At 38.5% G+C, this 25,176-nt stretch overlaps 2 protein-coding genes across 14 annotated transcripts in view; both read right to left on the bottom strand.

The window, feature by feature from the left end:
* The window catches only part of NBEAL1 (neurobeachin like 1), a 188,017-nt gene extending 174,300 nt beyond the window's left edge, over positions 1-13,717 (bottom strand). For 3 of the 6 annotated variants that reach the window (XM_041737495.1, XM_041737493.1, XM_041737496.1), the window contains exons 1-2: positions 13,334-13,713; positions 12,113-12,414 (exon numbers count right to left, since the gene is read on the bottom strand). In XM_041737495.1, coding sequence (XP_041593429.1) covers positions 12,113-12,163 — 51 coding nt within the window. In that variant the 5' untranslated portion in view covers positions 12,164-12,414; positions 13,334-13,713. Of the gene's footprint in view, positions 1-12,112; positions 12,415-13,326 lie in introns of all 6 variants that reach the window. The other 3 variants (XM_041737494.1, XM_041737498.1, XM_041737497.1) reach the window with 3 other exon arrangements.
* Positions 13,718-21,555: 7,838 nt separating this feature from the next.
* Positions 21,556-25,176, bottom strand: part of CARF (calcium responsive transcription factor) — a 96,294-nt gene continuing 92,673 nt past the window's right edge. For 7 of the 8 annotated variants that reach the window (XM_041737225.1, XM_041737224.1, XM_041737227.1 and 4 more), the window contains one exon: positions 21,556-21,757. In XM_041737225.1, the coding sequence (XP_041593159.1) occupies positions 21,602-21,757 (156 nt within the window). In that variant the 3' untranslated portion in view covers positions 21,556-21,601. Of the gene's footprint in view, positions 21,758-23,771; positions 24,090-25,176 lie in introns of those variants that run through there. The other variant, XM_041737230.1, reaches the window with a different exon arrangement.

Raw genomic sequence — 25,176 nt, 5'->3', positions numbered from 1 at the left:
ATTCTTTAAAACCTTGATGAAATGCTGTCTCTTTAATCAATCTCTGATGAGTTCATTCATCTTCCCTAAAGTCTCACATCTAAGCCTACAATCTAAGTGGGAAACTGACTCTAGTTGGAAAAGCATGCCCACAGATGAAGTTAGTCAATTAAAATTTTTTTTTTTTAATTTTTATTTAGGATAGTCACAGAGAGACAGAGAGAGAGGCAGAGACACAGGCAGAGGGAGAAACAGGCTCCATGCACCGGGAGCCCAATGTGGGACTCGATCCGGGTCTCCAGGATCGCGCCCCGGGACAAAGGCAAGCGCCAAACCACTGCGCCACCCAGGGATCCCAAGTTAGTCAATTAAATAGATAAAAGATACAAAATTTTGATGAAAGAAAACCTGTCACATCTTTAAAGGTTTGGAAGTCATTTTAACATAAATGAAGAATGTTCAAATAGAGGTTTATGTAAAAAATAGGCTTAGAATACACCAATTCCTACAGAAATGATTTCAAATTTTACTTTAGATATTCATTAAAAAAAAAAAAGTCATTCAAATAACTAAGTTCCAGATTTGATCAACATAGTTGATTCAGTTAAACCTGGCAGGATTTGAAAACGCTAACACATGGAACATTTAAATGTTAGGTATAACATGACTTATTCCATTAATGTTGCATTCACCTTGGAATTTCACACATGGTGGACAGGTAAAGAAATTTCTGGAGCAGGTGTTTCTGGGAAATCAGGTGATCAAATGTACCACTGTGATATGGGATGCTGACAGCAAGGAAGGCTGTGCATATGTAGGAACAGGAAATACAAAGGAACTCTGTACTTTCTATTCAATTTTGCTATGAATCTAAAACTGCTCTAAAAAATGAAGTTTATGTTAAAAAATTTTTAAATAGAGGAAAATACACAATTCAAGGGATAAAGTGACAGTAAGCAACATGTGTATACAAGCAGGTACCCAATAACTAGTTGAACTACAGCAAATTCCTTTTATTTAGGTTTATTTTTTTTAGTAATCTCTACATCCAACGTGGGGCTCAAACTCATGACCCCAAGATCAAGAGCTGCATGTTCCTCTGATTGAGCCAGCCAGTCACCCCCACCTACAGTGAATTCTTTTAAGATAAGCCTACTACTAGGCATGTATTAACTAAATATAACATTGATACCTTTTAACCGAAGCTTAAAAGTTTAAAATAATATTGAAGTGTCATGTTAGGTTTAAGTTTCTCAAATTTAATATCTTAATGATGTTAATAGTAATAAACATAATTTATAGATTTTTTAATCACATCCATAAAGTACTTAAACTGAAAATCTCTGAAAAAATGAAATTTTTACTTTCTGCATGTTTATATTTTCTATAATTGTATCTCAAATTTTAAAAATTTTATTTTTTTTATTTTTTTAAAGATTTTATTTATTTATTTATTTATTTATTTATTTATTTATTTATTTATTTATTTATTTATAAGAGACACAGAGACAGATTGAGAGGCACAGGGAGAAGCAGGCTCCATGCAGGGAGCCCGACATGGGACTCGATCCCGGGTCTCCAGGATCAGGCCCTGGGCTGAAGACGGCGCTAAACCGCTGAGCCACCCGGGCGGCCCCAAATTTAAAAAATTTTAATGCTGACATAAATCAGAACTTTTCTTAGACCATAAATCTAAATTAGAAAATTTATGCATTTTTATCCCTAAAATGAAGTTAATTCACTAGAAAATTGAAATTTTATATTTGAACTTATTTAAATTTTGTATTTTGACAAAAATCCTGAGTCAAAATTACTCAATAAAAAAGTATAAATTCACTTCATAATACCATAAAATAGTACTTATCTTTCCTAATATTCAAATGCTTTCTTTTTTTTTATTTTTTTTCCTTATTTTACACAGAGCACGCACTCAAGAAAGAGCAAGCGAGTGAGCACAAGCACTTGAGCAAAGTACGGGGAGTGACAGGCAGAGGGAAAAGCTCCTGGCAGAGTAGGGAGCCTGATACAGAACTTGATCTCAGGACCCTGGGATCATGATCTGAGCCGAAGGCAGATGCTTAACAGACTGAGCCACTTAGGAGACCTATTCAAACAAATGTTTAATGTCAGGAAAGATTATGTAGCAGTTAAATGTATCAAACAACACTACATTTTTTTACAGAGGCAAATTGTGAAATGCTTGAATGACTTTTTTGAGAAATGCATGGATCAGTTAATGCTTTGGTTCAATGTGAGTAGATAATTCCAGGAGTTTGAATCTTTTGTCACAAGACATAAAAGAAAATGTTGATATTCCTTAGATGTAAGTAAGAACAAGTTACTTTCAGTATTTTAAAAGACAATATAGTCCAGGAGCACCTGGGTGGCTCAACCAGTTAAGTGTCTGACTTTCGATTTAAGCTCAGGTCACAGTATTAGGATGGTGAGATTGAGCCCCACATGGGCCTTGGTGCCAGGTGTGGAGTCTGCTTAAGATTCTCTCTTCCTGGGATCCCTGGGTGGCGCAGCGGTTTGGCGCCTGCCTTTGGCCCAGGGCGCGATCCTGGAGACCCAGGATCGAATCCCACGTCGGACCCAGGATCGAATCCCACGTCGGGCTCCCGGTGCATGGAGCCTGCTTCTCCCTCTGCCTCTCTCTCTCTCTCTCTGTGTGTGACTATCATAAATAAAAAAATAAAATAAAATAAAATAAAATAAAATAAAATAAAATAAAATAAAATAAAATATTCTCTCTTCCTCTCCCTTTGCCTCTCCCCCTCACCTCCATCGCTGGTGCTCACACATGCTTGTTCTCTCAAAAAAAAAAGAAAAAAAAAAGTTTTAAAGGATAGTATAAATATATATATATATATAAATATATTTAAGAGTAGGGCTCCCTATTTTCCCTATTGAAAAAGAAGTGGCACATTACAAGGTGAATTCTATTCTTTTTAGTAAAAGCTGAGGAAAAAAATGAGGAAATCGGGGCTAACTAACACTTGTCTGAATTCTGACATCATCAAAGGAGATCATTTATATTTATGGTAGATTCCAGTCATTTCACATAGTTACCCACATCTTAAAAAATTCTGAATGACCAGAAAAAAAATTGTCAGAAAAAATAAATTCCATTTTCACAAAATAAATTAAAAGTTTTTGTTAAGGCTTCTGAGTATAAACAGAAAAAGTCAGGTAGTCCAAACACTTAAATTCATATACTACAAGTCACTAAATGTTGATCTATATGCATTTTATTTTACATCATTTAAAATGAAGGACCACTGAGAATTAAGTATAGCACCTGATTCCCAATGTATCTATTTACAATTCATAATGATTTTAATAAAAGAGAATATTTAAAATGACAGCCACTATCTACCAATGATTAAAACAAGCTGTGATTTTTTTCATACAAGTCTTTATTTTTCTAGAACTTAGGAATAGTCTAATTAGCCACATCTTAACAAGTACACACATAGAACTATTCTAAGTAGTTTTATAATATATTGTAATAATAGCAAACCTGAATTAGAAATGTTAGCGGTATGCCTAAAAAAAAAAAATGAATAAAGTAAAGCATCTATCATTTACCTATCACAAATTTGATCTATGAATTCAGAGGGTTATACATAATACATGTCTCAGTCCCAAAGTCTAAAGCTAACCTAATGGAAAACCCCAGCCTTTTTCCCCCTAAATTGAAGACAAGTTTGCCTTTTATTTCAAATACTACAGAATACCATGTTGGAGTTATTTGACAATATAGTTAGACAAGAGAAAACAAGTGAAGGCAAAAGAATTAGTGAACTCTCATTTTCTATAGGGGACTTTCTATATGCAGGAAGCCAGATGAATGGTTTGGTCATAAGAATGTACATAGTCTCCAGTGCCTTCGTCAGATGTACCAAAAGAACATTTAGAGAAAAAGAACCTCTAGCAGCAAGAGAGAACAGTAGCCTGTGCAACTACTCCCAAGGCACAGAACCAGAATCAAATCATGGAACATTCCTTCTTTGAAAGTAGAGGGACGAGGTGACATTTGCCCAGTATTCAGAATTGTGATGGACCAAAGCCTCCTCTATGCTTCCCATTCTCTCTTTTTCCAAGAGTCTTTATTGTGGCATTCCTATTTTAGTTTCATTACAATATATTGGGGCTGTGGGGGCCAGATATCAACCATGTCTTCTGAGGTCACAGGTCTCTATACCAATAAAAATCACAATTGGACCTGATACATATAATAAGATCTTGGGTTTTAATTGGTATGATGATTGGATAAGACTTCTAGTGTTATTAAAATGGACATGAAGTAGATTTTGTATATGGGAGAGATATGAATAATTGTAACCAAAAAAATCAGACTGTGTTAGACTGGATTCTTGGCCCCAAATTTCACCCCCTCATAGTAAATTTGCCAAGTAATTTTGCAATAGGGAAAAGAAGCTGTAAAAAAGACAAAGTAGCAGCGGTATGTCAGATACTGATCAAGGCTAGTGTTTCTGAAACATGTCTAAGATCCCTGGGAGTTATTAGAAATATTTCTGGGTCCATAAGTTTCATATAAAAATGTATAGTTTGTACTCTCATTTGTATTAATTTTCAAATTAATTTAAGTATATCAAAGTTGACTACCTTAAAACTAGTACTCAATTTCTGTGGTCACATTTGCACTATCAATGATCATCAGTGACTGTTCAATTTGTGGAGCTGTATTTTTCTTTTTTAAAAAGATTTTATTTATTCATTCATGAAAGACACAGGGAGAGGCAGAGAAACAGGCAAAGGGAGAAGCAGGCTCCCCACAGGAGCCCAATACAGGATTCAATCCCAGGATCACAGGATCCGAACCCGAGCCAAAGATAGACACTCAACCACTGATCTACCCAGGTGCCCCACAGAGCTGCATTTTTCAAATTACAGATGGAATCTTGAATTTTCAGACGTTCTAGAGCAGTATGGTATAGAGGTCAATAAAGGTTCCTTGGGATCCCTGGGTGGCGCAGCGGTTTGGCGCCTGCCTTTGGCCCAGGGCACGATCCTGGAGACCCGGGATCGAATCCCACGTCGGGCTCCCGGTGCATGGAGCCTGCTTCTCCCTCTGCCTGTGTCTCTGCCCCTCTCTCTCTCTCTCTCTCTCTCTATCATAAATAAATTTTAAAAATAAATAAATAAAATAAATAAATAAAAAATAAAGGTTCCTTGGCCAGAGAAGTTACAAAAATCAAAAGTAAACATATTCAAACTTTAAGAACAGCAGTTTGGTAGTAATTTTAACCCTGCTAAATTTAATTTAAAAAATTAAAGTAGGGATTTGTCCTTTTTTTTTTATTTTGTTTATTCATGAGAGACACACACAGACAGAGACAGACAGACAGAAACACAGGCAGAGGGAGAAGCAGGTTCCACACAGGGAGCCTGATGTGGGACTCAATCCAGGGTCTCCAGGACCAGGCCCTGGGCTGAAGGCAGTAGTGCCAAACCGCTGAGCCACCTGGGCTGCCCAGATTTGTACTTTTAACATTTTTTTTCCTGTATTATTATTACTTTGGTAGGGCCACCAATAATCTCTTTTTAAAATATTTATTTACTAGAGAGTGTGCCCATGGCAGGGGTTGGTTTAGCGGCATGGGACAAGGAAGAGCAGCAGACCCCTCACTTATTTGCACAGAAACCCACATGGAGCTCGATCTCACAACCCTGAGATCAGTACCTGAGCCAAAACCAAATGTCCAACTGTGCCACCCAGGCACCCCACCAATAATCTCTTAATTATCAAATCCAACATATGCTTCATAGTGCTTTTCTTTATTGCTATACTGAATTTGACGGTACTGACTATTCTCTTTAAAAAAGCCATTGGGCAGCCTGGGTGGCTCAGCAGTTTAGCACTGCCTCAGCCCAGGGCCTGATCCTGGGTGGAGTCCCGGGTCGGGATGGAGTCCCTGGTCGGGCTCCCTACATGGATCCTCTTCTCCCTCTGCCTGTGTCTCTGCCTGTGTCTCTGCCTCTCTCTCTCTCTCTCTCTGTGTCTCTCATGAATAAATAAATAAAATCTTTTTAAAAATTAATTAAAAATAAATAAATAAATAAGCCCTCTACTTGAGACAACTACTCACTCCTGGTTGTCCCCCCATTCAAACTCCTTACAAACTCTTCTATCTTCCTCCTAAATGATGATGTTCTCCAGGACTCCCTAAGATCTTCTCTTCTTACTTTCATGTAACTCTTCAGTAATTGCCAATAAAACCTGAATCTGCCAATAAAAAAACCTGAGAATTATTTTAGACTTATTTTTTACTCACACCCCTATCTACATATTCAAATGCTATCAATTCTACTTTCTACCAGGAAGTTCAAATTTTGTTATTCAAAAGATAAGAATTCATGCATCTTAACCCCTTTTTAGAGTGGTACATAAGCTCCTCAAATCAAATCAAAAAGGTAATATTCCTTTCCTAAGGGCTACTTTCATGTCTATTGATATAAGATACTTATTTCTTGTTTTCACATCTAACTTCGTAAAACAAACAGGTAACCACTGCTACTGAACTGCTAGCAATTTTTTTTGTTTTGCTTCAAGTCAAACATTACTTTCCTTATATACAAAGTCATTATTAAGCCACAGAAAATTAAGAGCCATTTTACACTTTGCACATACCAGAGACTTATTAAATGTAGGTTAATTATAAAGGCTAATGTATATTGAGGAGGAATATACATATTGAGGAATCTTAAAAGCTTCACTTAAAATTATAATTCTCTCATTGGAAGAGTTCATGTTCATTCCATTTTTTCCCGAATCTACATATAAAAAGAGGTACTTGCCTTTTTATCTGAATAAAACAACTCTAAATTCTATTTTCTTTATGAAGCAAAACTTTTATTCTGAAAAGGAAGTTTACTCTGAGCTCATTGCAAAACTATCTATTTCAGTCATATTCCAGATTTAGCAGGACAAAGGGCAACAGCAGGAAATGGAGCATCACCAAGATCCAAAACAAACTTGGTTTAGAGGAGGAAAAAAATATCCCGTATCATTATTAGAGTAACTAAACACTATGACTGATAGAAAAATAAAAAGATTAAAAATTAAGCCATTGATGAGCTCTGCTTCATCACTAGATAAAAAGGTGAGAATATTGTTCTCTATTATATTAAATAAAGGCAAAATGGAAGTAATGCTACACTCCTGAGCTCATATATGAATTTTAAAACTACTAATAAAGATTACATTTTATATTTCTCACCCTTACAGTACATGTAAACACAATCAATTCATCTTTTCTACACAACTTTGAGAGATGCAAAAATAATCACTTTTTTCCCATTTCACAGATGAGAAAATTGTTAACATGAAGAAATTATGTGACCTGTTTTCAGGTCCTTCTTTAAGCTCAGAAGCAAAACTGGGACTAAATGTTGGCTCTCATTCTGTAGCTTCACAAAATTCTTTAGTGTACAATGAATAATTTTTTTAAAAAGCAAATGACAAAAATGAACCATAAATTTCAACCCACATTGCTGTATTTCATTTTTTTTTGTTCACTGCTATATTTCAAATGTCATGATGCTTTTGAGTCACCTTGTATCTTTTTAGTGATTTCCTGCATTTGATACTTTCCACTACACAGAACAAAAATAACTTAATCTTATCTAAGAATTTGAGAGGTCCCGTTTCTTTTCTGCATATTCTAGTGATCAACTATAGCACTCTCAAAAGGCTAAATGTTAAACAGAAATATATCCTAATGCCTATCCAAGGGGACTTAAGAGAGGGACTTATGATACATATGTCTTGTTATTTGCAATAGATAAATTCCAAAAGGTTGTATAACAGACAAAAACTGTTCTGTCTCTCTTACCGTTAAGTACACTATGTAAAAAAATGTCAAAGGATAATGTGGTGCCTACTACGGATAATATGAACTAAAATCTTTAGATATCCAAAAGCAAATCAATTTGCCTTTAATACTAAGAAAAATATGCTCAGACAAGAAATAGTTAACTATACTAAAATCCAGATACATGATTAAACCTGTTCAAATTAATGTTTAACTTATAAGAGCTATATGAAATGCACTGTTAATGAAATCTTTGACCCTGGGTGGGTATGGCCGTTTGGAGAAAAGATCAGACTACATAATCAATCTAGTGAAATTATCTATAGAAAGCAGGAATGCTAGGTTTTCAGAAATCATACTGTCTATATCATGTGATAATAACATGATGTTAACAAATAACCTACTAGGAAGATGCATGTTTCTAACAATGCAATTAAACTCTATTCCTAGAAGAAAAAAGTGAAAAATTAGACCTGAAAAGTTTGGTTAAAACAACTGCCAAGTCTTTTACCCAAATTCTTTTCAAATATCAAGTTTAATATGTAGGACGCCATCTGCTAAAAACTGATACCAGTAAACTTTTTAAATTGTACATGAAAGACTTTAAACACTAGCATTTAGGCTTACAACTGAACCTAGGCTAAAAGAAAACATATTTATATATTCTCTTCTCTTTTGCCTAAACAGTATTACCCAAGGATTATTTCTGATATTGCCCTAAAGACCTACTAAACTTTTATAGTTATCAATGGCAACTTTTAAAACATCACATTACGTAGAAACACTAGGATAATACCTTAATATTGATCTATGGCTAATACACTGTGGAATGCCTCTGCCAGTTAGCACTGTGGCAAATATGGAGAATGTCCTAACCTTACCATTCTGAAGCAGACTTTCAAAAATCTTCAAAGTCATCTTTAATCAGGTATGTAAACAAAGTTTGGTATGGATAGCAGACCAACAAGGGCAGCAAAATGGTAGACAATATTTAAATTTTAATCATTAAAGATGTACTTGATACTTAAGAAAAATAACTGATCACCTTGGGAGGATGCTAGTAACTCAAGTCATCATTCTAAAAACAAAGAGAAAGAATCAAATATTTATCCTGCCTGCCTTCCTTTTAAAGACTCTCAAACAATAGATATAGGGACACTTCTCTATATACATTCTGCTAATAAAGAAATAATAGAATTGGAACATCACAGTTTTGCAAACTCCTAATGAAATAAACAATACACATAAGTAAAACTCACTGATAGTGGAAACACTTATTCTAGGCTTCCCCCACCAAACAGAACATGAATTAACCAAGTCTCTAGATCTGCCAGTTTGCAGACACCAGGAGACAAAAACAATTAAAATCAAGTAATGAAATCAGCAAAACCCAGAATGAGGAAAACTCTAATATCAAAACCTGGTTTCTTCAACAAATAATCAGAAGGAGTAAAAAGTATTGTGGGGGAGAACCTATAGATTAAAAGATTTAACAGAAATTTTCAACAAAATATGTGTATACTTTGTTTAAATATTGAGTCAAACAGCAGGAAAATAAGAATATTTATACTATCAGAAAAGTTTGAGCACTGACCAGATATTTGATGGCTTGAAGAATTATATTTTGATTATCAGGTTTTTAAGAAGTTTCATAGATATACTTTTAAATACTTATTAGATAAGATGATGTCTGGATTTGCTTTAAAATATTTCATGGGTAATGGAGGATTATAGATGATATGAATTGATAGTTACTGAAGCAGAGTGACAGATACAAAAGAGTTCCCTGTATTATCTTCTCTATGCCTACTTGAAATTTTTCATAAGGAAAAACTTAACAAAGACAATGAGCTAAAAAAATCTATATGACAATCCAGAAGTATAAGGACAAAATAAATGCATGTCCCTCCGAAGTCAAAACAAATGAAAATGTTAATGGTGAATTAAAACAAGCATTCTCCCTATACACACAGACCAAATGAAAAAATGTGAGCGCCAAAGAGGTAAATCTTGCTCAAGGTCACAAAATAAAACAGGAGCAAAGCCAAAACTAACTTCACAGTTACAAGCCCACAAAAGGTCTAAATTGGAGCTAAGTTAAAAGAAGATCTGTGCAGTCTTGAAGTAGTCTGAAGACTCATTAAAGGTGTTAAGTAAAGGTCTAAAAAGTCAGGTGAAAGAGGCAGGTGGTTTGAAAGCAATATGCTAAAATGAGAGCAATAAGGCTGGACAGTGTAAAGAACAACTGGCTATCTGGTAATCATTCTCACGGGGAGCAGAAGTGTTAAATATATGATGTATATTTGGAAACTACTTGAATTGTCTAGCTTACACATTATCTAGCTTACAAGCTTACCCATGAACTGATGAAACATAAATCATTATTTTAATAACAATTTTTGAAAATAGTCAAAAAATTTTAAATCTTAAGTGCACAACTGATTTAAATCTTAAACATAAAAATGGGATTTATACAAAAAACCTTTTTTTTTTAAAAATATTTTATTTATTTATTCATGAGAGACACAGAGAGAGAGAGAGGCAGAGACACAGGGAGAGGGAGAAGCAGGCTCCATGCAGGAAGCCTGACATGGGACTCAATCCCGGGTCTCCAGGATCATGCCCTGGACTGAAGGTGCTGCTAAACTGCTGAGCCACCAGGGCTGCCCTATCCAAAAAATTTTAAAAGGAGGGGTTTATCTTCCTGTCCAAAATTAGGCTTTAAAATTTGACCGTGAAGAGTCTTCGTTATTTACTTAAACATCTTTATAAAAGAGTAAGGATTCATATTTATAATAAAGGTCATCAAGAATAAAATTCTGGGTATGCCAACAAACTATATTATCTTTTCTTTTTAAAGATTTTTAAGTAACCCCTACACCCAATGTGGAGCTCAAACTCACAAGCCCATGATCACGAGTTGCATGCTCTACCAACTGACCCAGCCAAGTGCCCTTATACTATCTTTTCAATAAGCACAAGGACAAAACAAGAGCTCTACCTACAAAGCAGAATTAAGATGTAACCCCATTTATCTTTTGTCATCCTGAAAATGTAAAACCTCCTAAGCTTAATGAATTTTTAAATAAATCATTTTTAAACAATCAACATTCATACTAAAATGCATTTTAATTTCTGGCTGACATGTATGTTAGTGACTATTTTCAAAAGTGCTGAATTAGATTCCTTTTTTATTAGAAGAATGGTCTATTTTTAAAAAGACATTTCTGGCATTAAATTACACAAGACTAAAAAGCTATTTTAAAAATCCACTATCAAACATTTCAAAGTAAATGTCCTTCAGTAACTAAGAAATACCAAACCAGGAAGTCAAAGAAAATTCCACTGTGACCTCTAAAATTTAGTATTAGAGATAACTGAGATCACTTGTTAAAGAGTAACTTGTTTTTTAAAAAGCTGAATAAAAAAGGAGCCTGAAGGGATAATGCAGAAATAAAAGCTGAGACTTGAGAACTTCACCACAGAGCTAAAGAAACTCAAGTAGTAAATTAGAGATGTTTCCTGACCCTTGCCAGTATCTTTCAAGTGGTTAATGTAGCTCTTTTCTTGAAAAACATGTTTTCAAATAGTATCCTTCTCTTCCAATAACCTAAAATCAAAGCTAACATGTAAAAATTCAAAGACAAAAAATTCTCTTGTATAAAATAAAAATTAAGGAGTCATTATGGATAAAAGCATGGATTTAACAACTCAGGTGGTTCTACTTCTCAATAGCCCCTTTAACTTCTGCATCAATTTTCTGGTCAGTAAAAGGGGATAATTACAATACCCATCTCACAGGACTATTGTGAGGATCAAACGATCCAATATTCATCAAGTGCTATCATCACAATAAGTTTATAACCACCTCAAATCAGTAACATTTTTACATAATCAATAATCTTTTTTAAGCCAATTAAGAGATTATACAAAAAATGTTAAGGCTCCTCTCATAAAAATATCCCTATTCTACCCCTATTTGTGGGGGAAAAAGAAAAGCAGGAAAAGAAGTATTTTATTTTTCTCCTAAGGTCATTAACTCTGGGGGATATAATTTGGGGATCCCTTCAGAAAATTATCAAATAAAACCATACCTACATGTTTTAAAAGTGTGTCAGTATTGTGCTGTGTTCAAACCCAGGAAAAGTGGAAGACCGAAAAGTCCATGTTTCTAAATTTCGGGTCATTACTATGAATAAAAATCTGCTACTATCCGGTAAATAAAATAAGGCCGGTCACAAAATCTTATAACAAAGTATTTCAAACTTAGAAATAAAAAGGAAAACAATTACCTTTGTACAATAAAGCATCCAAAGTTCAAAGAGCCTCTCTCTGGATGCCATTCTGGCTTTCACTCTGGCACTTTAATTTTTTCCTCAAGGAAAAAAAAAAATTTATGTTCAAGACCACAGCATGTTCATTTTATTTTCCAAGTTTTTCTGCCGTTACAGTAAAGCCCAAAGCAGCAGGGAAAACGAAAAGAAGTGAAACAAACGGGACTGTCTTCTGGTGAATAAAATTCAGTTCAACCAAGTCACTCCAACTTCTCCTCATCGGTGGTAGGTGGTTGGGTGGGGGAGAGGATTAATCAAATCTGTGAAAGAGAAAAAAAAAAAATACGCAAAGGTTTGGTAGGAACAGAGGCCGTCTTGAAAAAATAATAATTGTAGATTTATCAGAACTATAGATTTATCTACTTCACTTCCTGCAAACAACCGGCTACGCTTTTATGGGGATTGATTTTCCAGAGCGCAGTGCCTCACGCAGGCGTCGCAGCCAACACTACCTCACACCAATCAATACAGTCAGAATCCTCTAGGGCGGACCCTGAAAGAGGACTACTCGGGACCACAAATTCGCCCCAGGGCCACTCATATTTTTTTTCTTTTTTCCACTCATATTTCTTTTTTTTTTTTTTTTGAGACCACTCATATTTCTTATAAAGAAACCCGCACGTACTAGTGCTGTATTTTCAAGACAAAGGACACCCCCCGCCCCGCCCTTAGGATTTTCTAAGTCAGCTTCTTAAAAACTTGGGAATGTGTGTCGCTGAGTGGGGCAGGGCAGGGCGTGGGGAGAAGGGCGAGGAATTCCTGGTTTGTTTATTTTAACGAGACTCGGAGAGCGAAAGTGGACCGGCCCACCTGGCCTCCCCGCCTCCCCAGCCAGGACCGAGCGCCGGGGACGCACCCTCCCGCGCGGGGCAAGCACCCCCGAGAGAGCCTCCAAGTGTTTTCAGGGGATCTTTAAATGTCCTCCTCGCAGCCCACACAAACCCAAACAGAGGCAAAATCCTTAAGGTTTGTGCCAAGCTGCCAAGAGAAGCTCTGGAAATGGGGCGACGCGAGCTCGGCATCCTCCGAGCCCGGCCGACCGCCCTGGGGCACACCCGGGTCGCGCTCGCCGCCCTCACGGCCGCCCCCAGACGCCACGGCGCGCCCCCCGCCGCGCGCTCAGGGCCCTCCCGCGGCCGCCACGCGGCCCCCTTCGCCCCTGCGACCCGCACCCCTCACCGCGCTCAGGCTGGGGGCCGCGCCGACGCCGCCAGGCCGCCGTCTGACTGACTGCCCTCGCCCCCTTCCCCAGCCGAAGCCCCGTGTCACCTCGCTGGAGGGGAGGCGGGCGGCAGAGAGAGGGAGGCGGGGCGGCGGCGGCGCGAGGCGGGGAGCGAGAGCCCGGAGAAGCCAAGGGCGGGCGGGGCAGGTCTCGGCTAATCACTCCGGCCTCTGGGGATTTACTCGGCCCCGGGGCAGGAGCTGCTCATTGGTCGCGCGGTCTGGGAGGGGGCGGGGTCACTTCAAGTCCCGCCCCGGCATTCCTGCGCAGTCGCAGTCTCCCGGACTCCCGAAGCTTCGGGGACTGGCGCCGGCTGGGGCGTTCCGGCGGGTCGTCCCCGTGCGGGCCCCGCGGGAGGACCGACGTGCTGACGTTCCTGCCCCGCCGCTACTGGGGACGGACGGAGGTAGCGCTGGGCTGACGGCGTCATTTCCGGGACTCATCTGAGGGCGGGGAATCCTGGAGTGATAACTAACGGGGATTTTGTCTTGATTCCTTGTAAAAAGGGGGTTGGTCTTGGGAGTGAATATATATATATATATATATACACATATATGAATGTGAAAACAAAAAAAACCAAAGCCCCTTTCCCCCATCGCGTTTGTGCCTCCCACTCTCGCGGCCGCCAAATGCCCAATCCAAAGGGATTCCTTTGACAACCCTAAAGGCTTGAAACGGTTTTTGCCTTTTCAGGAAAAGAAAAAAAGCAAAGGCTGCATTTACCAGATTTACACGACTTTCAGGCGACGTTTGTCGAAACGGGATGGGAAGACGCACAACCAGCTTTAACACCCCTAAACATCTATCAAACTTTTGTTATTTTGAGAGATGCCAACCATATATATACAAAGGTAAACTAGTGCAATAAACCCCACATATCCTCGCCCGTCTCCGACCATTACCAACTAATGTCCCGTCTTGTTTCATCTATACAAGCTTGAAAGACTAAACAGCCGGAGTAAACATTCTAGGTTTTGCAGACTGTTTTTGCTCGGTGTGTATTTAACAATTAGTATTAAAGAGTAATATTTAGTGACATTTGGAGAAAAGGTAAAAGTCAAGTTGTAGTGTTGTAATAAAGTTTGTTGCAACACAGCCATGCCCATTCATTTTCTCCTGTTATACACTAGCAGCACTCACTCTTTTTTTTTTTTAAGATTTTATTTATTCATGAGAGACACACACAGAGAGAGAGAGAGAGAGAGGCAGAGACACAGGCAGAGGGAGAAGCAGGCTCCATGCAGGGAGCCCGACGTGGGACTCGATCCCGGGTCTCCAGGATCAGGCCCTGGGCTGAAGGCGGCGCTAACCACGGAGCCACCCAGGCTGCCCCATCACTGTCCCTCTCAGGCGAATTACCACTAAATCTTTTCTAGATTGTAAAGGCGATCCAGTTTGTCTCTCTGCACTCTCTCCACCCATGGATTATTCTCAACACAACACAGTGATCCTTTAACACAGAAATAAAATGTCCCACCTCTGCTAAAAACTCTCCAGTAGATTCCCATGCCACACTTAAAACAGCGAGGACCTGTGTTTTCCTCCCACACTTATGTCTCTTTAACTTCTCACAACTAGGGACGCCTGGGTGGCTCACTGGTTGAGCATCTGCCTTCAGCTCAGGGCATGATCCTGGGATCTGGGATCGAGTCCCACATCGGGCTCCTTGCAGGAAGCCTGCTTCTCCCTGCCTCTTTCTCTCTGTGTCTCTCACAAATAAATAAAATCTTTAAAAAAAAAAAAAAAACTTCTCACAACTCTTCTGGTCTTGCCTTATTTCACTCCAGACCAATGGCTTCCTTGCTGCTTCTAAAATTCACAAAGCATACTCCCATTTTCAGTAATTTTATATAAGCTGTCCCTCCACCTCGAATGCTCCTTCTGCACATGTCCACACACAGTCTTCCAAGCCTCTGCTGAAGAATCACCTTTTCCGTTAGTATAGTCTGAATGTGTCCTTCCAAAATCCATATGTTGACATCTTAACACCCACGGTGATGGTATTAGGAGGTAGGGCCTTTGAAAATAGATCATGAGGAAGGAGCCCTCATGAATGGGAATAGTATTCTTAGGAAATTGATCTCAGAGAGCTCATTAGCCCATTCCACTATGTGAAAATACAAGAAGTCTGGGACCTGGAAGATGGCATTCATATAATCACCCATCTTGGACTTTTAGGCTATAAAACTGTAAAAAAAAAAATTTTGTTTGTAATCTACAAGTCTCTGGTATTTTGTTACAGCAGCCCAAACATTCTAAGACATCAGTAAAGCCTTCCTTCACCCTCTTTTAGAAAATAGCATCCCTTTTTCTTCCCTACTCTATTTTTCACTCCAGCACTTATCAGCTAACATATAATTTGTCTATTGTGAATTCCCTCTATTAAAATGTAAGCACTATTAAAACAGGGACTTTATTCACTGGTATATACTTTCAAGTCCTTGAACAGTGTCTCATACACAACAGGTGCCCAATAAATATTTGCAGACTGTTTTACTATAAGTCTGTGTATTATTAAACATCCCTTCTTGAGAGATCCCTGGGTGGCTCAGTGGTTTGACACCTGCCTTTGGCCCAGGGTGTGATCCTGGAGACCTGGGATGGAGTCCCACGTCGGGCTCCCTGCATGGAGCCTGCTTCTCCCTCTGTCTGTGTCTCTGCCTCTCCCTGTATCTCTCATGAATGAATAAATAAAATCTTAAAAAAAAAATCCCTTCTTGAGTTTGTCAAATTCTGCTGCATTTAGATGGCATCTAGTTATCAGCTAGGTGCCAATAGTCTTCCATGGCTGAGATTTCTGATAGCTCCCTGGAGTGGGAATAAGCTTTGGTTTTAGGAGTAGGCCCTGGGGACCCCTGGGTGTCTCAGTGGTTTAGCACGTCCTGGGCCAAAGGCAGCACTAAACCACTGAGCCACCTGGGCTTCCCCCATCACCTATTAAACTTAACGACACCACCCCACTTGCCCTCTGGTAACCATCAGTTTGTGCTCTATAAGAATCTGTTCAGGCACCTGGGGGGCTCAGTTGGCTCAGGCTCTTGGTTTGGGCTCAGATCATGATCTCAGGGTTGTGAGATGGAGCTCCACTGAGCATGCAGTCTGCTTAAGATCCACTCTCTCTGCTCCTCCCTGCCCCCCTCACATGCACATGCACACTCTCTCGAATAAATTAATTTTTAAAAGTCTATTTCTTGGTTTGTCTCTTTTTCCCTTTGCTCATTTGTTTCTTAAATTCCACATATGATTGACATCATATTTGTCTTTCTCTGATTTATTTGGCTTACCATTATACTCTCTAGCTCCATCCATGTTGTTGCAAATGGCAAGATTACATTATTTTTTATGGCTGAATAATATTCATATATATATTCATGTCTTCTTTATAGATTCATCAACTGATTGCCCTTCGGCTGTTTCCATAATTTGGCTATTGTAGATAATGCTGCTATAAATATATGGTGCATGTATCACTTTAAATTGGTATTTTTGTATTCTTTGGGTAAATACTAAGTAGTGCAATCACTGAATTGTAAAGTGGTTCTATTTTTTTAACTTTTTGTGAAACCTCCATCTTATCTTCTACAGTAGCTGCACCAGTTTGCATTCCCACCAACAGTGCACAAGCATTCCTTTTTCTACACATCCTTACCAACACCTGTTGTTTCTTATGTTGTCAGTTTTAGCCATTCTGACAGGTGTGAGGTGATAGCACATTGTACTTTTGATTTGCATTTTCCTGATGATGAGTGATGTTAAGCATCTCTTTATGTGTCTGCTGGCCATGTTTTCTATGGAGAAATGTCTGTTCATAACTTCTACCCATTTTTAATTGGATTATTTTGGGGGGGTTATTGAGTTGTAGAAGTTCTTTGTGACCTTTTATCAGATGTCATCTTCTCCCATTCAGTAGGTCATCTTTTAGTTTTTTTTAATTATTTCTTCTGATGTGCAGAAGCTTTTTATTTTGAAATAGTCCCAATAATTTATTTTTGCTTGTGTTTCTCTTGCCTCAGGACACATATCTATAAAAAAGGTGCTATGGCAGAAGTCAAAGTGGTTATTACCTGTGTTCTTTTCTGGGATTTTTATGGTTTCAAGCCTCACATTTAAGTCTTTAATCCATTTTGTGTTTATTTTCATGTATAGGGTTAAAAATGGTCTTACTGCTTTCTTTTGCATGTAGTTGTCCAGTTTTCCCAACACTCTTGAAGAAATTGCCCTTTCCTCATTGGATATCCTTTCCTGCTTTGTCAAAGATGAATTGACCATATGGTTGTGCGTTTATTTCTGGGTTTGCTATTCTGTTCCATCGATCTGTGTGTCTATTTTTGTGCCAGTACCATGCTGTTTTGATTACTACTGCTTTGTAATATAACTTGAAGTCTGGAATTGTGATGCCTCCAGCTTTGCTTTTCTTTTTCAAGATTGCTTTGGCAATTTCTTTCATCAGTGTTTTATAGTTTTTAGAGTACAGGCCTTTTACCCTTTTGGTTAGGCTTATTCCTAGGTATCTTATTATTTTTGGTGCAATTGTAAATGGGTTGTTTTCTTAATTTCTCTTTCTCCTACATTTTGGTATATAGAAATGCAACAGATTTCTATACGTTGATTTTCTATCTTGCAATTTTACTGAATTCATTTATCAGTTCTAGTATTCTTATGGTGGAGTCTTTTGGGTTTTCTATATATATAGTATCATGCCATCTGCAAATAGTGACTGTTTTACTTCTTCCTTAATGATGTGGATGCCTTTTACTTCTTTCTGTTGTCTGATGGCTGTAACTAGAACTTCAAGTACTATGTTCAATAAAAGTGATGAGAATGGACACGGTTGTCTTGTTCTTGACCCAAGGGGAAAGGCTCCCAGTTTTCCCTTTAATTTCTATTCTTTTAAATTTGTGAAGGTGTGTTTTATAGCTCAGAATGGAGTCTATCTTGGTGAATTTTCCATGTAAACTTAAGAAGAATATATATTCTGCTGTTGTTGTGTGAAGCAGCTAATAGATGTCAACTATATTCAATATGATTGATAGTGATGTTGAGTTCTACTGAGACAGCCAGGCACCCCAAGAATTTTTATATTCTGTTGGATAATTGGCCTCTTTACCATTATGTAATGCCCCTCTTTATCCCTGATAAATTTCGTGCTCTGGGTCTGCTCTGAGGTTAATATAGTTATTCCTGCTTTCTTTTAATTAGTGTTAGGATGCTTTTTCTTTCTCTGCCCATTTATCTATATGTGTCTTTATATTCAAAGTTGGTTGCTTGTAGACAACCTATAGTTGAGTCTTATTTTTTAATCCACTTCGACAATCTGTCTTTTAAATAGTGTATTTAGGAACACCTGGATGGCTCAGTTAGTTAAGTCTTCAGTTCACGTCATGATCTCAGGGTCCTGGGATTGAGCCCCACATCAGGCTCCCTATTCAGTGGGGGGTCTGCTTTTCCCTCTCCCTCTGCCTGCAGCTCCCCCTGTGCTCTCTCTTTCAAACGAATAGATAAGATCTTTTAAAAAAATAGTGTATTTAGACCATTGATATTTAAAATAACTATTGATATATGTGTGCTAATACATACCATATTTGTACCGGTTTTTATTTGTTGCCATTATTCTTTATTCCTATTTTTTTCTTCCACTTTTTCCTCCTTTTATTTTTTTTGACTTTATTTATTGGGATCCCTGGGTGGCGCAGCGGTTGGGCGCCTGCCTTTGGCCCAGGGCGCGATTCTGGAGACCCGGGATCGAATCCCATGTCGGACTCCCGGTGCATGGAGCCTGCTTCTCCCTCTGCCTGTGTCTCTGCCTCTCTCTCTATCTCTCTGTGACTATCATAAATAAATAAATAAATAATTTAAAAAAAAAAGACTCTATTTATTTATTCATGAAAGAGAGACAGAGAGAGAGAGAGAGAGAGGCAGAGACACAGGCAGAGGGAGAAGCAGGCTCCATGCAGGGAGCCCAACATGGGACGCGATCCCAGGTTTCCAGGATCAAGCCCCCTGGGCTAAAGGCGGTGCTAAACCGCTGAGCCACCTGGGCTGCCCTCCTTTTATGGTTTAATTGAACATTCTAAATAATATCATTTACTCTTCTCTCTTTGCTCTTTTGTTAGTGGTTGCCTAGAATTTGCAATATACATTTACAAGTAATCCAAATCCACTTTTAAATAACCCTAGACTACTTCACAGGCATAGCAAGAGCCTTATAATAACAAAATATTCCTAATTCCTCCTTCCATCTCTTGTGTCATTGCTGCCATTTCACTTATACATAAGCAGGCATATGCATATATACATAAATACACATACTTGAATGTATTGTGGCTATTGCTTTAAGCAATTGTTAGAACATTTAAAAAGAAGCATAATAAAAGGTCTTATTTTACTTTCACTTATTCTTTCTCTAATGTTCTTCTTTTCTTTATGTAGATTGGAGTTGCTGATCTATATCATTTTTCTTCTCTCTGAAGAACAATTTTTTTTTTAGAGAGTGAGTGCTGGGGGGATGCAGAGGGAATGGGGGGACCTTAAGCAGGCTCCATACCCAGCATGGAACCCAACATGGGGCTCAATCTAATGACCCTGAGATCGTGAGATCGTGATCTGAGCCAAAATCAAGAGTTGGACACTAAACGGACTGAGCCACCCAGGTACCCCTCTGAAAAACTTTACCATTTCTTGTAAGGCAAGAATTTCCCTTAATTTATTTTATTTATTTATGTATTTATTTTGATTAAGAAAGTCTTTATTCACCCCCATTCACTTTTGAAGGGTAATTTCACAGGGTACAGAATTCTAGGTTGGTGTTTTTTGCCTCAATATTTTAAATATTTCACTCCACTCTCTATTTGCTTGCATGGTTTCTGAAAAGAAAGCAAACGTAATTTTTATCTTTATATTTTCTACAAACAGGTATTTTTGGGACGCCTGGGTGGCTCAGCAGTTGAGCATCTGCCTTTGGCTCAGGGTGTGATCCTGGAGTCACAGAATCGAGTCCCACATTAGGCTTCCTGCAAGAAGCCTGCTTCTCCCTCTGCCTATGTCTCTGCCTCTCTCTCTCTCTCTCTCTCTGTCTCTCATGAATAAATAAATAAAATCTTTTTTAAAAATTAAATTAATTGGGGGGATCCCTGGGTGGTGCAGTGGTTTGGCGCCTGCCTTTGGCCCAGGGCGCGATCCTGGAGACCCGGGATCGAGTCCCACGTCAGGCTCCCTGCATGGAGCCTGCTTCTCCCTCTGCCTGTGTCTCTGCCTCTCTCTCTCTCTCTGTGTGACTATCATAAATAAATAAAAAATTAAAAAATATTAAAAAATTAAATTAATAGGTATTTTTCCCCCCTCTGGCTTTTTTCAAGATTTTTCTCTGTCTTTGATATTCTAATATTTGAATATGATATGCCTAGGTATAGCATTTTTTGGCATTTATCCTGCTTGGTGTTCTCTCAGATTCCTGGATCTGTTATGTAGAGTCTGTCCTTACTTTGGGGAAATTCTCGGTTTTTATTTCTTCAAATATTTTTTCTGTTCCTTTTTCCCCTCTAGCGTGCCTAATACACACATTACACTTTTTGTAGTTGTCCCACAGTTCTTGGCTATTCTGTTCTGATTTTTCAGGGTTTTTCTGTTTGTGATTATATTTTGGAAGTTTCTATTAACATATCCTCAAGCTCAAAGGGTGTTTCTCAGCCATGTTTAGTCTACTAATAAAAGTCAATCTTCATTTCTGTTTTAGCGCTTTTGATATGAAGCATTTCTTTTTGAATCTGAGCAGAACCCTGGGATCATGACCTGAGCTGAAGGCAGACACTTAACCAACTGAGCCACCCAGGCACCCCAAGAGATGGAAATTCTAAGATTCAAAAAGAAATGCTGCAAATCAAAAGCACTATAACAGAAATGAAGAGCTCAAATTTTCATCTCTGTTTACACTATCCATCTCTTCTTGCATGCTGTTTACTTTACTGCATCTATTAGCATATTAATCATAATTGTTTTAAATTCCTTGTATGGTAATTCCCAACATCCCTCCCATATATGAGTCTGGTTCTGATGCTTGCTCTATCTCTTCAAACTAACACAGTTTCTGCCTTTTAGTATGCCTTGTCAGTTTTTGATAACCAGACATGATGTTGCAAGGTAAAAGGAACTGCAATAAATAGGCCTTCGGTAGTGAGATGGTAAGATATTAGGGTAAGGGAAACTTCCTGTAATCCTATGATTAGGTCTCAATTTTTTAGTAAGCCTGTAGCTGTGAACTCTAAACCTCCGGAGTGTTTCTCAGCTTTTACCCCACCTAAGTGGGAAAGGATGGCTGGAGTTGGGTATTTCTCTGACTCCTCATCAGTCATCCTCTGGTAAAATAGTTTCTCTTGATGCCAGACCTTGTTAAAAAGAACAGAATGCTCTGGTTATTCGAAAATAGTTCCTTTCCCTCTTCCCCTACCAGAAGCATGAGGGGATTTTTCTCCAATATTTACTATAAGAACTTGGTCGAGCTCCTTGAAATAAAACTCCCAAAAGTGTGCCCCCCAACGTGAGTGGGACTCTCTAGAGTTTTTAACTCTCAGACTTGTCCAGTTTGAGCCTATAGCAATCCATCAATTATAGTTTAGGTTTTCTCATCACAATAGCGAGGAATTTCCTCAGGATTTCTGCTCTGATAAGTTGTAACTCTCGTGTTCAATTTTTGTCTCTTCAATTTTGGGGGTACTGTTTTGCCCTGTGACTTCACATCTCTGATGGAGCTAAGTAAGATTGTTGAGTTTTCAGTTTGTTTGGCTTTTTACTTGGTGTTAGGATGGAGTGATGACTTTCAAGATCTTTACATGCTGGGCAGCCCAGATGCCTCAGCGGTTTAGCGCCACCTTCGGCCCAGGGTGTGACCCTGGAGACCCAGGATCGAGTCCCATATCGGGCTCCCTGCATGGAGCCTGCTTCTCCCTCTGCCTGTGTCTCTGCTTCTCTCTCTGTATCTCTCATGAATAAATAAATAAAATCTTTTAAAAAGATCTTTACATGTTGAACTAGAAACTGGAAGTCTTGTCCATACCTTTTCAGTAGGTGCCCATAAAGCTGTCTAAGCTTCAGTGTCAGACATGCTAATACAAATACTCTGATTATGATTGTATTAACTGGAATATGGGTTATTCCAAAATTCCTTAGCTACCCATTTACAAGTTACTATTCTTTTCTTTTTTTTCTTTTTTTAAATTTTTATTTATTTATTTATTTATGATAGTCACACAGAGAGAGAGAGAGAGGCAGAGACATAGGCAGAGGGAGAAGCAGGCTCCATGCACCGGGAGCCTGACGTGGGATTCGATCCCGGGTCTCCAGGATCGCACCCTGGGCCAAAGGCAGGCGCCCAACCGCTGCGCCACCCAGGGATCCCAGTTACTATTCTTTTATTAATGTACATTACTTTATGTATTCTCTTTCAGAATCACAAGACTAGGGGTCCCTGGCTGGCTCAGTTGGCAGAGCATGTGGCTCTTGATCTCAGGGTCATGAGTTTTTTGGGTTTTATTTTTTTAAGATTGTATTTATTTGAGAGCGAAAGAGTAGGAGAAGGAGCAAAGGGAGAAGGACAGGCAAACTCTGCCGAGCATGGAGCCTGACTCAGGGCTTGATCTCAGGACCCTAAGATCACACTCTGATCCCAAACCAAGAGTTGGATGTTCAACTGACTGAGCCACTCAGGCACCCCTCAGGGTCGTGAATTGAGCCCCACATGTGGCACAAAGTTTACTTAAAATAAAATTTTTAAAAATTAGAATCACAAAACTAGAAAACTGCAAGTTACCTTAGAGATTTTTGCAATGATGGAAATGTTCCACATCTGATGGAAATGTTCTGCATCTGTTCACTGCAGTAGCCATTAGCCACACATCACTGAACAACTGCAGTGTGACTTGTGCAACAGAGAAATTTTTAGTTCTATATAATTTTAAGTTAAATAGACATATGTGACTGATGACTACCCTTTGGACAGTGCAGGTCTAGAGCTAATTTACATTGTAGGAAACAGAGGATAGAGAAATAAGTTAAATGACTTGTCCTGCAATGCACCATTTGTGCAGGAACTAGAACTCTTTAATTTAGGCTTTTTTGGCTATACTGTGTTGCCTTTTCATAGTCCATAGGACGATGAGTTTAAAACAGACTTTCTCGGGATCCCTGGGTGGCGCAGCGGTTTGGCGCCTGCCTTTGGCCCAGGGCGCGATCCTGGAGACCCGGGATCGAATCCCACGTCGGGCTCCCGGTGCATGGAGCCTGCTTCTCCCTCTGCCTGTGTCTCTGCCTCTCTCTCTATCTCTCTGTGACTATCATAAATAAATTAAAAATATATATATATTAAAAAAAAAAATAAAAAAAAATAAAACAGACTTTCTCAAACTCAGCACTACTGACATTTTGGACTGGACTAATTATCCTGTTCATTGCAGACTTCAATAGTATCTTCAAGGTACACCAACCAAAACTATCTCCAGACAAAGCCATATATCCTGGGGGCAAAGCTGAAGGCAAAATCATCCCCAGTTGAGAACCTCAGGTGCCCAGGATTTCCTAGTCACATAAGGTGTCCTTCAGAGGGTGCCGGGATGGCTTAGTCACTTAAGCATCTGCTCTTGATTTCCACTCAGGTCAGGGTCTCAGGGTTGGGTATACACCTTTCTGACAAGCTCATTAGCACTCAGGACTGAAGAGGTAGATCTGAAACATAAGATAGGGAAAGGAATATAAATAGAACAAAATAGAATTCTTAAAGGGGTGGGGACATTCAGTGGAGAGATGTGCAGAGAGATACCACCAAATGATTACTACAGTTAAGGAGGAAAGTGGTACCTGAGTTAGACCTTAAAAGAATGTCAGAATTTGAGTGCCCAGGCATAAAGGAAAGAATTCTGAAAAAAGAATGCTACTCCCAAGGAAATTCTCCTCTGAATTTTGGAGAGACCATGATTTACTTGAGCTGTCTAGCTAGGGTGGAAGAAGGAGATGGGATTAGGAACATAAAGGTTGCAACTAGTTCTTAGTAGGTCCTGAATGCTGGCTCAATGATTTCTATTTCATTCTGTATAAAATGAGAGTCTTAAAGCAAGGCCCTGACAAGGTTAAAATTATATTTGTTGTCCTAGACCTTGTGATATCTTTCCCAAGGCAACATGTAATCCTACACTCTTCCCAATACACAGAATACAGTTATTAAAATTCAGTTGAAACATGAAAGAAAACCACTTCACTTTCATGTATAATAAACTTACTATGGTGGCTGGGAAGTTAATTAAAAGTTAAGACTTACACAGTGTACAATAGAGGAAAAAAAGCCTTTAATCAAGAAGAAAAAAGAAATTGCAGGAAATTTTACTTATAAATTACCATTTTCTAAATTATTTCTTTTTTCTTAAATGTGAAGAAAATTTCGAGACAGGAGAGATTTCTTTTTCTAAGAAAGCAGCTTTCTTGAAATCCAATTGCTCTAATTCAAATTTGAGTTAATATCTGATACCTCTTTACTTATTAAGTATCAAGTATTATTTCTTTCTTACAGCAATACAATACTGTAAGAATTAAGAAAAGGAGGGGCACCTGACTGACTCATTCAGTGGAGCATGTGACTCATGATCTTAGAGTTGTTAAGTTTGAACCCTGCTTTGAATATAGAGATTAATTAAAAATAAAATCTTAAAAAAAAAACTCTGTAATCTCTACCCCATGTATGTGGGTACAACTGCACATCTCAATTGCTTTTTTCCCTACATTCTTCACAGGAAAGTAAAGAATATGTGGTATTTCTGAC

This window comes from Vulpes lagopus, chromosome 22 (assembly GCF_018345385.1).
Source record: "Vulpes lagopus strain Blue_001 chromosome 22, ASM1834538v1, whole genome shotgun sequence".
NCBI classification, from domain to species: domain Eukaryota; kingdom Metazoa; phylum Chordata; class Mammalia; order Carnivora; family Canidae; genus Vulpes; species Vulpes lagopus.
Note: the sequence above shows the minus strand (reverse complement) of the source record. Positions and strands in the feature narration are given on the sequence as shown.